At 41.4% G+C, this 16,409-nt stretch overlaps 1 protein-coding gene across 1 annotated transcript in view; it reads right to left on the bottom strand.

Annotated features, from left to right (window-relative positions):
* SPAG16 (sperm associated antigen 16) overlaps window positions 1-2,878 on the bottom strand; it is a 379,392-nt gene extending 376,514 nt beyond the window's left edge. The window contains exon 1 of the mRNA XM_063162650.1: window positions 2,821-2,878. Within this exon, the coding sequence (XP_063018720.1) occupies window positions 2,821-2,866 (46 nt within the window). The 5' untranslated portion in view covers window positions 2,867-2,878. The remainder of the gene's footprint in view (window positions 1-2,820) is intronic.
* Window positions 2,879-16,409: the final 13,531 nt, after the last annotated feature.

Raw genomic sequence — 16,409 nt, 5'->3', positions numbered from 1 at the left:
TTTTAGCAAATTTAGATGTGTGAGTTCAAACAGCAACACCTGAGGTCAAACCCTGAACACCACAGGGCCACTTAAAAGAGCTGATGCAAATGCTTTAATAATCACAAGATTGTTACAATGAAAAGATGAGGAACTTTCAAAACTCAAAAATTCATTTGGAAATTATCTACAGTTCCTTGAAGGGCTTTAGAGTCAAACTTTTGATTAAACATCACTACAAATAGTCTAAAATAAAAGCCAAATAAACATCTTTTCATCCACTAGCCTCACAGCCCATGAAAGAATAATGAAATGTTTTTTGCAGATGCTGTTGACAGCTTCCCTAGAAAATCAGTTAGCCTACAAGTGACCCATGTAAATAAACCAGGAATTAACTTCCAAAGAAAAGAAAAGCTGGCAATTCAGTACTTCAAACACAGAAAACAAGAAAAAGAAAAAAAAACAACATGATTTTCCAGCTTTGCACTGTGGTGCCCAAATCTGAATTATTCCTCCTAAAAACCGGCCTTTTGCCAATTTTCACAGTATATATGTAAAAGCACAAGACATAGGTGAAGTATCATCTGCATTCAAGACTGTAGCATCACAGCACCAGGAAAACTCAGATAAATTGTATCCATCTGGAAGGCTAACAGCTGAACACCATAACCCCCTGATAAGTAATAAATTTTCAAAAACTGGGGATTTTTTTTCCTCAATTTTCTATTGACCTGACTGTCCTTGTGATCCACTATGGTCTAAACAAATGTATCATTGCAAACAATTTGTCCAGACTAAAATATTACTTGAAAACCCTGGTGTTTTCCTCCTTTTTTTTTTTTTCCTTCCAAAAAATCATAGCTAGGTGCACTATAAAACAGAGAAAATAATTTTTAAAAAAGAAATTAATTTTAAAAATTTCTCCACACTGTTAAATCTGCCGAGGCAGTGCTTTTTAAGCACACAATGGTGAAACAGCTGTGCAGATTCACTAAAGTAGAAATTGAGGCACAAGCTGCAAAAGGACACTCTTCCACTTTTTAGAATTGGCTTTATATTGGCTTACAACTTAATTCTAGCAAGGCAGGAAAAACTAAGGTATGGTAGGGGGTAAAGTATGATTATTTAGCCTCTAAAAGCATTAGAGCTTCTTGATTTGCAGCTCACAGCTGCAAGAGAGCAGGTGCACCTCATCTGGCCTAGTGACAATAGCAGAATTTGGGTGATGTGACCAAAAATATTACACATTTAAAAGCCATAAGCTTCCAAAATAATTTGCTAAAATGTGGAAAGAATTGGGTGGGGGTTTGTGCTCTAAAAGCCATGGCAAAGTTATGCCTAGGTTATGTATCACAACCTCAGTACTCCTACTCAGTACAAACCACAAATCATGAATATCCCAGCAGTTCTTCTGCAGTGGGAAATTAAAGGAGCAACTTTTCCAGCAGCACATTGGGACTGGGAGTCTTAATAACAAATTTTGTGCTCCCTCCATAGGGATTTTGCATTTAGTGCTCACTAGCTAACACAGGAGAGGTGATGAGAGCTTTTCATGCCGGTGAGAGGAATGGTGGATTTGTCTTTACAAACAAGCTGTGGGTCTGCTGCTAGATAAAACCAGCGCTGGAAGATAAAAGAAACAATGAGAAGGATTCCACTGATTGATAAATGGAAAAAGAGATTTGCTTTTATAAATAAACTTTAGGTTTGCTGATAAATGAAATTAGATATTGAAAGATGAAAGAAACCATGGGGAAAAAAACTCTAAATTCTGTAAGAATTGAAAATTAGAAGGGAGGTTTATACATTAGAGAGAAATCTTTGATATCAGGTATATCAGGGAGTCTGTACCTCCCAAGTACCTCAGCCAATGGAGAAAGAGAGAAGGGAAACAGAGATAAGAAATTAAGATAAATAGGAGGCTGCATCCTCCAAAAATTTGAGAGATCCTAGGGGAATGCCCCATGGCCTCTCCCTTTATTCAAAAAAAGCCAGAGAGGACTCCTCTGTCTCCTTTTTAGACATAAACCTCTGGTGTTTGTAGATTAATATGCCTAACACTGGGACTGTAACTCCTGCTCAGGCACTGGAGGATTCAATCCCCCACTTTTCCAAGGGGCATTCAGGAACCCCGACCTTCAGCCAGGAGAGCAAACACCACCTCACAGTGAGAGCAAGCCCTCACTGCCTCTGCAGGGCCAAAACCCCACATATTCATGGAATTGCTTAAGTTGAAAAAGACCTCTGAGACCAAACTGTTAGCACAGCACCGCGTTCACCGCTAAACCATGTCCCCAAGTGCCACATCCACACAGGGCTGTTTAACCCTTCCAGGGATGCTGTGGCCACCGCTTCCCTCGGCAGCTCGTTAAAGGAAGAAATTTTTCCTGGTACCTAAACATCCCCTGGCACGGATTGAGGCCGTTTTTCGCCTTGTCCCATCCCTGTTCCCTGGAGCACAGCCCGATCCCCCGGCTGTCCCCTCCTGTCAGGGCCCCCCTGAGCCCTTTTCCAGATCCCTCAGCCGCTCCCGGTGCTCCAGCCCCTTCCCCAGCTCCGCCGCCCTTCTCTGGACAGCCTTCAGCCACTTCTCAGCCTCCAGGCACAACAACCCACAAAAATAACCAACAAGCCGGGAGGATTTTTAACTTTCCCCCCATACTCTCAAACACTGCCCTCGCCCCACCCATTAACCCCCCCGCCCCCAGCAGGTGCAGGGGCCTGCCCGGCTGAGGCGGGAGGAGCGCTGAGGAGACGGAGCCCTGAGGCGGGGAACCGGCACCCGCAGAGGAGCAGGAGGATGAGGATGGAGGGGGAAAGGCTGGGGAGGAAGAAGGATACTCTGCAAGCTGTAGGCCGCCTCGGAGACCTTCGCCTCCTCCGCCATGGCTGCGGCGTTGCCGGGGGCGACCTCTCGCGAGGAGAGGCGCCCGCGCCGCGGCGGGAAGAGACCCGGGTTTAATTGAATTTAAATGAATTTCGTTTAATTCAATTCACTTTAATGTAATTCAGCGCTTTGTAACTCCAGGCGAAGCTCCTCGCCCGTGTGGGAGCGGCGCTGTGAGGAGCGGGATGTGAGGGCGAGGAGTCTCCCGAGGCGTCCCCTCAGGGCGGCCCCTCCGGCAGAGACACACCGACCTTCCTCCAGTGGAAGGAAAAACAGCAGAAAATGAGGGGGGAAACTGCTTCAAACTCTTAAGAGAGGATTAATTTGTTCTGCAGATGAACATTTTTATAGCTGGAAGCTGAGCTAAGTCCCGTGGGAGCGATTGCTTAAGTCCCTGGAGGACCCAATGAGGGCGTCCCCTCAGGGCGGCCCCTCCGGCAGACACACACCGACCTTCCTCAGGTGGAAGGAAAAACAGCAGAAAATGAGGGGGGAAACTGCTTCAAACTCTTAAGAGAGGATTAATTTGTTCTGCAGATGAACATTTTTATAGCTGGAAGCTGAGCTAAGTCCCGTGGGAGCGATTGCTTAAGTCCCTGGAGGACCCAATGAGGGCGTCCCCTCAGGGCGGCCCCTCCGGCAGACACACACCGACCTTCCTCAGGTGGAAGGAAAAACAGCAAAAAATGAGGGGGGAATCCGCTTCAAACTCCTAAGAGAGAACTAATTCCTTCTGCAGATGGAACTTCTTTTAGCTGCAAGCTGAGCTAAGTCCTGTGGGACCGATTGCTTAGGTGCCTTCAGGACCAAAACTCTCCTGTGATTCTATATTCACAATTAAAAGCAGGAGTTTTCCCAGGAAAAAGTTTGGGAGAGCAATATTTTTCTGTGGAGAACACACGTCATGGCTCCTGGGAGTTTGAAATCAAGTTGAAAAAAAAAAATTCTGTCACTTTTTCTGATTTTAAGATAAGCTTAGAGGTACCAGTACTAAATTCACATTGAGTTAAGGGGCTTTACATGCAACAGGAACTCAGAATCAGTGCTTGAATTAATGTAAAGTAACAGAAATAAGTGCCCAAAGTATCTAGGAGGAAAAAAATAATTGCAAAAATCGTAAAAAAATTGCTGATGGCTGGGTTAAAAGGAGAGTTTTACTTGCAGGGTTAACAAAAAACCAAAAAAACCAAAACAAAACAAAAACCAAAAAACCCCAAAACAAAACAAAAAACCCCACCAAACCCCAAAAATATAAACAAACCAAAAAAGGTAAGCATTGACACATTGACAAACAGCCTGAAGATCAGAGCAGATGCAAGTGGAGGAAACTGAATTATATAATTTAGTTTAAATTTTAGCCTGAAAAGATACAGTCCTGCAAGAGGACCTGCTGCCTGTGAAACTATTGTTTTGGCACTATGCAGTGATTGTCACACAGCAATGCCATTCCTCTCCCATGGCAGACACTTTCTTGAGAAATCACAAGTACTTTGGCACTGTCAGAGTCTCCAAATTGTAATAAAAGAACAGTGTTTTGGCACAAGATTGTCACAACACCGCAAAGATGACAAGAACTGTTGTATTCCCCCAAATTCTCTCAAATACTGTTGTTGAGTTTAATACATGTCAGGACTTGAACTCAGCTGGTTTCAAAAGGTAGAGGGCAAATGGTGACGTATCTTCCTTGATCTTTCATGGTTGGGGGACATCACTGTCACACTAAACCATGGAAATGTGGGGTATCCACAACTGAAGAAGAGTGATGAAAGCTTAAAAAGGGCTCAGAAAGGTGCTTCAGGGAAGATTATGATTAGAAAACAATTAAGAGTGGCTGACAAAAGGATCTCAATCTTCTTGGTTTATTTAAGAAATCATAAAGATCAATGTCAATGGGTAATATTTAGAAAGAAAGGCTGTGCAAAGATAGAACCATATCAAGTGAGTAGATCTAGGTTAGATTTTAGGAATAAATTAAATAAAAAAAATTAAGTAAAAAATAAAAAAATAAAAATAAGTCATAACTAAAAGCAGAGAGTTAATGTTTTAGCAAATCCAAGTGATTTTCAAGTATCCAGAAGGATTTTAAGAACCACAGGGTTCTTTTTTAAAGTTGTATTCTCACTTCAGACACCAGCTAGTTCAGGACATCCTATGGCTCCCATTTTCAGAAGTCAGATATAGTCAGTGCACTTGCTATGAAAAAAACTTGAAGCAAAATATAACCAATTCCATCATACATGGATGTTTGCCAGTACTGTAAAGGACCCATAGAGTTTATTTGATTACTTTTAAATAAAAGTCAGTTGGTCAAAGATTGTTATTTCCCAAAGATTTAAAGCTTTGTTTAGAAACAGTGTTTGGTTGGCAACTTCCAAACCCTTTATGTCACCCCACTGTGACTGTATAAATGGCTTCATCGTACTGACATTTTCCTTCCAAAGGCATAACAAGCCAACTAGTTTCTCTCTTACCTCGTTCAGAGCCACCTGCCATAAATACTTTGTATTTGATTATTGCTAAGCTGAATTCCAAGCACCCAATTCACCCCGGTTTATGGCCTCATAACAGTCTGGGTTATAAATGATTATCATCTCCCAAATGGCAGCAACCAGTGCTGTTACTGTATCCCATAACTTCTCGTGAGAAAGACATGGGAGCAGCATCTGAGCATTTCATTAGGCAGGCTGTTTGCTTTTCTCACAGAGTGAGGTGTGTATCTCCACCAGATCTGCCTGAGCAATCAGCCAGACAAGGCAGAGGATTTAAAGGAGATCATTTATGACAACTGGACAAACTGGAATGCTCCAGAAGCATTGCCTGTGCTCCCAATCCCTAAGGGCCAGCTACTCTTACCTTTATACCACCACCTGAAAGACTGAGAGACTCTCCTTGCATTCAGAGCCAAATATCCCCTCCTGCTGAATTCAACAATCAAACCAGCTACAATTTTGACAAATTCAGTTTAAAAAACCAGAACAAGCACGTGAGCTACTTTCAGTGACTTTCCCTCCCCTGCGGGAACACATCCAAAAGTTTCAGTGTATGCACTTCATCACAGCAGACAAGCAGCCAACAAAGAATTATCTGCCCCACTGACTTCCACACACCCATTTCTAATTGTTCTTCGGGGAGGAAGGACGAGGCAATGTCAGCAATTCAGCTTTCTGAGCAGCCCAAAGAGTGGCTCTAACAGCACCATCACGGTGACAGTCAAGGGGCCATTGTCCACACGGTCATGGTGGAGCAGGGGACCACAGCTGGGAGCCAGAACGAGTTGGCAAACATCTTGTTCCAGCTTCTGCTGTGCCATCTGGCTTCCAGAGAGGTGACTGACGTTAAATGTATTTTCTCTGTATTGCCATCTGGCAGCTGCTTGTACAACAACAGAGTAACATGCAGAATTTGGCTAAGGCTTATCCCAAGAATCACATCAAGGATACTTGGAACACAGGCTCTGAAATGGAAGGAAAGCTTACAGGGGAAGTTTTGTCAGCTGCAGGCATTTTACAGGCACAGACTATTGGAGGTAGGTAAGAGGCAGTGGGAAATTATGTATCCCTATGTTTTAGGGATATTATATATCCCTATGTTTTTGTGTGTTTATTTTACAGAGTTCCCATAAAAGTTTCTACAGGGAAGGAAGGGACACGCAAGTTTCCAAAGGACACAAATATTGTATCCAGTGAAATGTCTTGTTCTTGTCTTGTTCACCAGCACATTGGCAATGCTGTAGAAGCACGATCACTTTCCCAACTTTAGAAAAGTAGGACTTTCTTTTCCTGCTGTAATGTTGTATGCCAAAGGTGCTTCTGATAAAGGAAGGAGATTGAAGGAATTGATTAGTACAAACACAGTCTCAAAAAGAGAGAGACTGCTACTTTAACAGAAATTTCATCTAAAAATGTCAGAGTTGCCAAAAGCAGTGTAACTACAGTGTAATATTACCTGTAATGCCAGGTCATTTTTATAAAGGTCACATTTGCAAAGCCACAGTAACCTTGCTGAGCTTTAAATGTAACAGAACAGGGTGCTTCCAAAAAACAGAGTAGGATTTCTAATAAATAGGATCCCATGACAGCTTAAATCAATCAGCTTTCTACTCTACCTCCTGCTGGGGCACTCCTGCTTTTTTCCTTGTTCCTGTGTTGGTGCTCATATGATTCACAAATAATTTAAACCTAAAAAACCTAATCCAGATTTATTTTTAAAGGGGGGAGGTGGGGGAGTGTTAGTTGGGGGTTTTTTTTCTGTTTGGTTACTTTTTTTAATGAGGGAAAGTAACACTTAAATGCTAGAGGTTTGGCATTCAGAGTTAAGCTGAAGTGACTAAATATATATTTTATATCTACCCTGTAAGAACATTAAATATATAAGGCTCTGCTTTATTTCCAGGTATGTCTATAGATGTAGGATACACTAAATCTCTTTAAAAAGGGTTTGAGTTGAGATCCTATGAAAACAAAAATGTTTGTTTTCCAACACATCAGCAGTTCTCTGATGGTTGTTCTCCTTAACATTTCATTGAAGCACAATAAGCATTAGGTGGAATACCAGTTACACTACTTAATCACCAAACACAAAACATTGCTTTGTTTAGTAAATTTCTAAAATCCAGTCTGATTTCTGGCTTCAGTGTCACACAGCTCTTTCACAGGAAAAAAAGAGACAATAATCTGCTCCAAACCCAACAATATAAGTGAAAACAGAAGTATGAAGAGTTTTGACTGCACTTAGAGAAAAATTTGGGAGTCAACAGCCAAGGATTTTGTCAATAATACAGCAAAGACATCAGTACAACGTGAGCCCAGGGCAGGGCTCTGAGGAGTGCAGGTGTCCCACTGCAGACCTGGAGTGGTAGTGTACACAGTGCTGAAATATCAGTCCAGTCTGTACACTGCAATGTATAATAGAAGAGTCATTCCATCCACACTGGTGCTGCTCTTGCCAAGAACTGCAGCCTCCACACCCCTGGCTCATGCTGCCCTTGACAATTAGCAGGAGCACTACATTGGCTCTGCCTGGTCTAAATTTGGGAGCATTTCTGCATCACAGGGAGAATAAGTAGTGCTAAGAGACAAGAGAGGTGCCACATAGTAACTTTTTATTTTACAAGTGGGTGGAGCGAGCAGTGTTCTCTCTAAACTCCAGTTTTGTGAACACAAGTGTTTATGCAGCTTATAAGGACTAATGATCATTGGTTCCTGATAATTAGAGGCTTTTCACTTAATATGTTCTCCTCCCCTTTGAAATTAAGTTTAGTTGATGTGCTCTTCAAGGCAGCTGTGACCACAAAGCAGCTAATGCACTCCTACTACAAGCTAAGGAAAAAAATAACTCCATGTGGCTGTAGTAAAAGGAAAAACCACCAGCCTTAGCACAAAAGATGAGAGAAAACAAAGTGCTATATTTTTTCCTAGTCTGTACTTAGCAAGAATTGAGACACCACCACATCAGAAAACATGAAATAAAGGACAAGCAATACAAAAGCTTGCAAAAACTGTTCCTTTTTCTTATTTTACCATGCTTCCAAGGGCTTCACTGCTTATTACCCAGGTGATGCATCTTCCCATTGGAAGTCTTAAGTCTCATGCTAATAATTAGTACATGCCAGAATCATTTTAGGTGGTTTCCTGCTCTTTTTTTTTGTTGTTGTTGTTTTTGTTTTTGGAGGTCATGTATGTACATGTTTGCATTAAAACCAGACATGACAAAGTTTTCTTTGTCAAAATCAGATTTAAAATTGACATAAAGGAATACATCTACCAAAACCATAAATTATTTAAAAGGATTGGGTGCTTCAACAACATTTTCTCCCTGCACCCAATCCTGTCTTTTATCATTAGTAAGGTAGAGTGCAATCTCCTTCACTTTCTTCCTTCTTGTTGCCCCAAAACACTTGCCTGCTCTTTGATGCTTTCCTTGCTTTGTCTCACTCCTCCCTTTTTTTTTTTTTTGCTCTAGCTTTCCCTATTCTGACCAACCATTTACATTTCTGTTTTTTAGCAACTTTCACCATCCTGTGCTATTTCTTCAACCTGTTTACAGAGATTGACCTAGAATAAATGGTTTATTCTTATTCTAAAAAAATTATAAATTAAAATTATATCCAAAAAATGGTTCAAGAGGTCACAGAATTTGATGCAAAATGGGCAAAGAGTAGCAGGGGATTTGTAGCCAAAAGCAACATTTGCTAGCAGAGCTTTTAGCCAAGCCTTTCCTCACCTGCTTAAAGCTTCTTGCCTTGATGGAGACCAAGCATGGAATCTTAAATTCCTCAATCATTTTCTTTGGTTTTGTTGCAGTGTCTTTTTTTTCACATACAGAATATGAAAATAAAAGTAATTTCAAAGTGTCCACCTCTAATCTGTTTTAGCTGAGCTGAGGGTGGCAGTACATACTGGTTTCTCTAGATTAATACACAATGAGGACTGCACTGGCTTTATGTCCATCTCTTTGCTTTGTTAGTATTAACAGAACTATAGAACTCTGGGCAACAATTCTATTAAAATGCACCATTTTGAATAGTTTTTTTTTAGAAAAACCAGAACTCTTCTGTGTCCAAATACTGATTGTCATTTGTGATGTGAATGAAGCATTTCATGGCTTTCATTTTCACATGCCTCTGATGAAAGCAGTAGTACAATATTGGCACCCTGTACCTAAATGTCAAAGCATTGCTTTGTGGGGCTTTTAATATTTTGTTTAAATATTGAAGTGCCACAAAAGTGAAACCTGGAAATGCTATGTTTAAGTTCTTTCCTTTTACCTTCATACTACTTATAGCACAGCCATAACTTTTGCTGTCAAGCCATTTGCTCATTTTTGTAAAGAACAGAATGAGCAAATGTTGGTAATTCAGCTTCTCAAACTAGACCTAAATCTTGGGCACCCTGTGTTGCATTTGAAGATGCCCAAAGGGGTTTGAAATGGACTAGCTCACATTGGAAGTTTACCTTAATATAAATTCTTCTCATAATTATACTTCAGATATGTTCCCAGTAACTTGGAGCCAAATATTTAACATAAGGTGAAAATCTAAAGAGGCCCTACAGGGACACAGGAACCCAAGAGGCTTTCACTGGTTCCAAACCTTACAATTGGCTCTGTCAGCTTGTTCCCTTTTTGGAAATGTGGAAATGGCAATTGCAGTGCCTGTGTCCAAGAGAGACTTGCTGCCTCTGGGCCCCCAGTGGTGTCCAGTCCTTCTCCTGGATCCCAGCCCCCAAGCAGGATGTCCTTTCAGATAAACCCTTTCCAGGGCTGCTTTGACCAGAGCAGGCATCTCCTTGCTCTGTGTTGATTTCCATCCTCCCCTCCTGAGGCTGTGAGCTGTCCAAAGCAGGCATTTACAAGGCAGTCTGATGGCTGCTGGTTCCTCTCCACTGCTCAGGCACAGAGAGAAATGTAGCTTTACTTTTAACAGCAGCTTACTCCACTGGAAGTTGGATACGAAGATGAAGATGGAAGATGATATAGCTATTTAAGAAATACAACATTTATCTCTTCAAATTAACCCCACTTTAAAACAAACACGTCCCTGTAAAGGCATTTCTGACCCTTCAAAAGATACAGCTGAGTTCAGAAGAGAAAATTCAGAATTTCCTCACATAAATTCACCTTTAAACTTCTGAACACATATTCAAACTTTACTGGGACATAATGTGAGTATCTTGACAGGCCAGCATGTCCATCAATGCTTCACCTAAGAGCCTCAGCTCACTTTGCTGGGCTTTGTAGGGCTCATGACTCTAGAAATGGTTCTGTTCAATGCCAGCTGGGTAAGGTGCGGTTCCCTAGGTATTGCCCTTCCCCAGCTGAAACCCCACATCAAAGTGTGGCTCCTTATAGTCCATTCTTTTGGCAGTGAGAAAGTCTAAAACAAAACATTCAAAAGAAAAACAAAGTATGTGGAGTAACCCATCCATATCCCTTTTGACATTTCCATCAGAGATGTGCAATTTTCACCTCACATTTTTCACCAAGTTTTTTTAAAGCACAGCCAACATTAAACCTGTACAAGCTAGGGACTACAAATCAGTTATGTCTGAATACTTGACAAGTGGCTACAGTTGCAATTCCCACCCTTGCAGAAGGCAAGATCTCTTGCTTAAAAAAAAAAAAAAAAAAAAAAAAAAACCAAACAAACAAACAAACAAAAAAAAAAAAACCCCAGTAACAAAAAACCAAACCAACCTTGTGGACAAAAGCATCTTTACACATGGAGCTGGGGTTCTGAGTGAGCCAGAACAGAATTTTTGAAGGAGTACCTATGTGTCCAGACCCCCATTCCTTCTCCCTCTCTCCTGTTCAGGAGGGAACATGCCTGTATGGCACAATGCAAAGTACCTGTGTGTCTTCAGCTTTCCTGGGAGACTTCACACAGTGTCAAACCCTTGGTGGCCATCAGCTGGAGCCCTTGTGAGCCTGGACAGCCTTCCTTTTGCCATCTTGCCAAGTCTTCACCCTCCTTAGCCCATGCCGGGTGATTTCACAGTGAGCCAGCAATTAGTCAAACTGGCATGTTGTCAGGTCATGTGTCAGATACATTTATCTCATTTGCAAGCAGAAGATTCTCCAATGAATAATTCAGAAAGAAATAATCACCTTCATGGTCCATTTTCCCAACCCCAGGCTAAGTCTCTAACAAGCACCCACTGAACCTGGCGAGACATGTTGCCTACAGAAGGAGCAATTTAAAAATAAGAGTGTGCACACGCAGACGTCCCCCCATGATTTTACTTTCTGCTAGAGGCAAACAGCAATCTGTTGGCCCAACCCTCAGTGAAATCATGTGAGGTTTTCCTATCAACTTAAAATGCAGCTGGACTGAATGTAATAATCTGAACCCAGAAAGTTCATCATTCACCAGCTCTCATCATCACACGTAAAATGATCTGTCTTTTGGAAGCTACTTGTTATTTTCTACTCACTAGCCTCAGGGAACATGGGTTTCCACAAAGCATATAAAAATAGCAACAGCTACACTATGATACTGCCCAGCAAACCTAAGGCTAACGGAGATAAAGTTGCATCAGCAATGTTTCCTTGAGCCTTCTTTGTAGGGGGATACAATATAAGCAAGTGAAGGTAGTATAGAAAATAATTTTACCCCATTAAGGAGTTGCAGCTGAGATAATAATTAGAGATTAGGAGCAGGCCTGATGTTAACAGGCCACAGCTGTAGCCAATAAGAAGAGTGTTATAAAAGAGTGGATTGGTTGGTCGAGGAGAACTGGAGTCAGTTGGCTGCTGTGAGGCTGAGTCAGTGCCTGGAGGAGCTGCCTCTGAGAAACATCAAGGAGGTAGGGAACTCTAGCAATTAGGAATTCTTGCAATGTAATGACAACGCTTTCTTTTCTAAATTATATTTGCCATACTTTGTAAATCCATAGCTACATCTGTTTTCTCCTCATTGGTGCATGAATCTCAGTTGTAAAGTTATTTAAGATGGTGCAGAGAACCTATTTTGTCATCTGTATGCTATCCTGTGGGTTACCTTACTTTGTTCAAGAAAAACAGTAGAAATTTTGGTAATTAGATTATATGGGATAATTTGTGCTAAGTAGCAGCTCTGATGAAAGTGTTAAAACATAACCCATTCCCCCAGACTGTATTTTCATGCTGAGAATGTCTGGCCAGATCTGTGTGATTGGGACATCTAGCCCAAATCCCAATATCTGAAGGAAGATGTGGAGGAGCAAACACTAGTCCATTTTTTTTTTTTTTTCTAACAATACCAGCTACTCCAATTCAAAATTATTATGATTCCTCCCAAACTGTGCTTGAAGAACAACAATTTTAATCACAGGAGGAATGCAGGAATAACCTCTAAACTTTACACACTAAATTATGTCACAGACATAATAGACCTGTAGATTTTGCCTTTATGGCAAGAGGCATAACAGAGGATTGGTTTTCTGTTTGACTCTAAGCTGTGTAACTGGACATTTTCAGACTTGACATCTCACTTGCTTCAATTTCCAGAGTCCACCATGAGACTTCCTGAAGGAAATTGGGCTCAGAGCAGGATGGCACCTGAACTGGACAAAATCTGCTGGCATCTCCAGCTGCATCCCTGTCCATACTGTCATTCACCTGTGAGATTAAGGTGAGTGCCCTCCAGCCAAGTGGAGCTATTCCCAATAAGCCCAAGTGAGGACTTCGGTCTGTATATGAAAAGTCTTGTGACCATTAAACACCTTGCCTATCCCATCATTACACAGAACACAATGCCTAATTAGCTTTTGATTATTACTCCCATTAGTGTAAATTAATATTAACAAGTAGCAATGATTCTTAGCATTGATGAAATGGGTCCCCTTTTCTGGATTTGATAACTGTACCCAGACACACAGATGAAAAGCCACACTGAAAATCCAGAGTGCACTGACACTGGGAGCTGGAAACCAGCTCTGGTTCCAGGTTCATGGATGAATTTTCTAGGTGCTTATTCTTGCACATGTATGTAAATGTAGATCTCAGTTCTGCAGGTTTAGCCCACCTTGGAGTTACTAAGCACAATGGCATTTCATTGCCAATATAATTTTATAGAGGCACTGGTTGTTAGGATGCAGCTTTGTTCACCACAGTTAACCATACTGTCTCAATTCATCATGCACCCACCAGACCATAAATCTGCTAATTAAAGAGAGACACAACTCCAGCTACAGTATTTGGACAGTGCCTTCCTCCCAGGCATGGATTCAGTGATGCTTCTCTCACAGCACTGTGTCAGCTTGATGCTTTCACTGGTCACAGCTAATTAGGACTGAGTGAGCTGTGCTATTGTAGCTCTAAAATGCTGATGTTATAAGCAGCTCATACCCATCACAGGAGGCTGAGAGGAGCCTCCTGAAGGCACAGCAGTCTCCATAGCAGCCTCCCTGCTTCCCTGACCATAGTCACTACTTTTTATGTTTTTTATTATGGTCAGGGAAGCTGTTATAGAGACTTCTGTGCCTTGGAGTTGTCCAGGAGCAAAGACAAAGCACAACTTGGACCAGGCTCAGTTGGTTTCAATTCCAAGACTCATACCCTTCTGCTGCAAATTGGAGTGGGTCAGGTATGAAAGTTTGGTAGGACAGGAGGTCTCTATCTGAACCTTACAGAAGGGACCATTTGACCTGGTCACCATTAAGCCACGTGCTATTATCAGTGCTGAAAGCCTGTGTGAGCACTGCCAGCTTTGCCCATAAAAGTTCCCTGCTTTTCTGTAATTATATCAGGGATAATAAGAGCCCTTAATGGGGATAGTTATAATCTTTGTCTGATCCATCCCCTTTACTCCTTAGCCAGTACTACATAAAGATCCCTACTACTTCACAGGGAATTTATAGTCCAGCCATGTCAACTCCTCTAACAGTGCATTGTCTGATCCTTTCTTAGAGGGAAGATTCCAGATCTGTTAAAATCAAGGAAAAGATCCTATGGGTGCCAATGGTCTTTGTGTTAGGACCCCATGAAAACTTTTTCCTCCTGACAAAGCAGAGTAAATTTCCACAGACCAAGTGTTGTTGAGGAAACCTGTTAATATTGAAAAATCAAACATTTACAATTCCTTTCCTTTGCATCTTCTCAGCTGTTGCCACATCTACTTGTCCTCTGTGGCAGTGATAAACCCTGGCACCAAGAGCATATGCATGTTGTCCACAGCCAAAGGAGAGACAGTGATCCTCTTAGAAAAGTCAGGTCATTTCAAAGCTTCTCCAGGAATCCCAGAAAGTCCCCTTAGTGAGCAATTAAAATTATTCATTTTTAATATTTGAAAACTTTTAAACTAAAAAGCCCTTTTAAATTATCAGGTATTTTGGCCTTAAGTGTGAGCACACACCTTGCATTCATTGTGGTGTTTCTCCAAGGATGTGTGGTGCTACCCAGTTTCTCTCTCAGCCAGCAAGTTCACAAATTGACAAACCATAAGAAGGGCCTTTTTTATGGAATGAAGAATCAATAGCTGTCTACTTGGATAGCCTCAAAAAGTGCTTAACTTTTAATTGAATGCTGGAAAAGAAAATGCAAAGCACAAGAGCTCAAAACAGCATGAAGCCTGCATAATTATCTTTCTCCTTGCAGTCCCTCATGTGGGCTGGAGACTAATTAAACACATGTGCAGGCTACAAAATGATTTGCAAGGATATATCTTTTGTCAGTTTGCAAGGGGACCTAAGCAGAAGGAAAGTACCAGCAAGGAACAGGAGCCACAGCCAGCTGTCTGATACTGTCATTTTCACTGGTACCTTTGCTTTAACTTCAACCATCTAGAGCAAAAACAAACTAGATTTTTGCATCTGCTTTGCAATGAGACAAAGTTCAAGGCAACGGTGAACTCGGGCTTCTAGAGTGGTATAAACACACACACAGGAGTTTTGAAGCACTTTGATGCTGACTTCATGCCTTATACAGATATATTTTTCATTGTAGAGCTACCTAGCCTAACATGAGCCATTACATAACACAGAAATAAATTAAAATTAGCATTAGCATTTTTCTTCCTTCTGGTGCAGAAACACAAAACCAAGTAAAGCTTTTAATCTTAAAATCCCTTCTTTATCATTTATCATGTTAACAAACATGATAAAACAGCCATTAAAAAACATATCTGTTTTTAAATGTAATACTTTTGTGAAGTATTTCTCCAGCATACAAGCCCCACCTCCTTTCCAGAAGAAAGAAGATTTCAGCCTGTTCACCAGGGCCTTAAATCATGTCTCTTTTCACATCCAAAGTAAAAGCACCTGCCCAGTCTGGCAGGATTGAATTAGAGCCCAGCAGCTGTTGCCCTAATAGGAGGAAATATTATTAACTTTAATTCATTCACATCAGCATTGATCAGAAGCAGTTACTGAGTACCAGGAAGATACTGGGATGTCAGTACCTGGCACTCAAGGCCAGTGCAATTACCACAGAAATGAAGGATGCTGTGATCAGTCCAAACAATTGTGTGCAATTATAATGGAAAGTTCTGATCTGTGGATTTCACCCTGCATGCACTGTAGGAAGGCTCTCACATCCAAAGGCTTCTGTGAGTCTTCAGTCCCCAAAAAATTGTCAGCTACTTCATAAACTGTAGGGTTTTTTTTAAAGAAAGTACATTTTAATGTGATGATGAAAATCTTCAAATGATATTTCCCACCAGTGAAGCACTGCTCATAAATGGTGCTGCTCCAGGGTGTGCAAATTAAATGAAACTTTCAGATGTGGCAGAGTGTGGCTCTGGCAGAATAGTTCAATGCCACTCCAGAATCCCAAGAGCTCTGGTGGAGCAAGACTGGAAGACTTTGGATGTGTTGTCAGTCTCTCAAAAAGCCATCAAACTTTTAGATACCCAAAATGCTGAAATCCCCCAAGCAGAGGGACACCTTCCTGAAAACATTTGCTCTGAGAGGAGCTGTGGTAGAAGTTGGGATGGGTAAAATCTTCCAAGATAAATGATCCTTTCTCATCTTTACCAGCATTTGCACTCCATCATCACTACAAAACCTCCAATGTAAATAAATGCACCACTGAATCCTGTCTCTGATTCTCTTCCATTTCATCACTCTTC

This window comes from Melospiza melodia, chromosome 8 (assembly GCF_035770615.1).
Source record: "Melospiza melodia melodia isolate bMelMel2 chromosome 8, bMelMel2.pri, whole genome shotgun sequence".
NCBI classification, from domain to species: domain Eukaryota; kingdom Metazoa; phylum Chordata; class Aves; order Passeriformes; family Passerellidae; genus Melospiza; species Melospiza melodia.
This window is presented reverse-complemented; position numbering and strand designations above follow the sequence as displayed.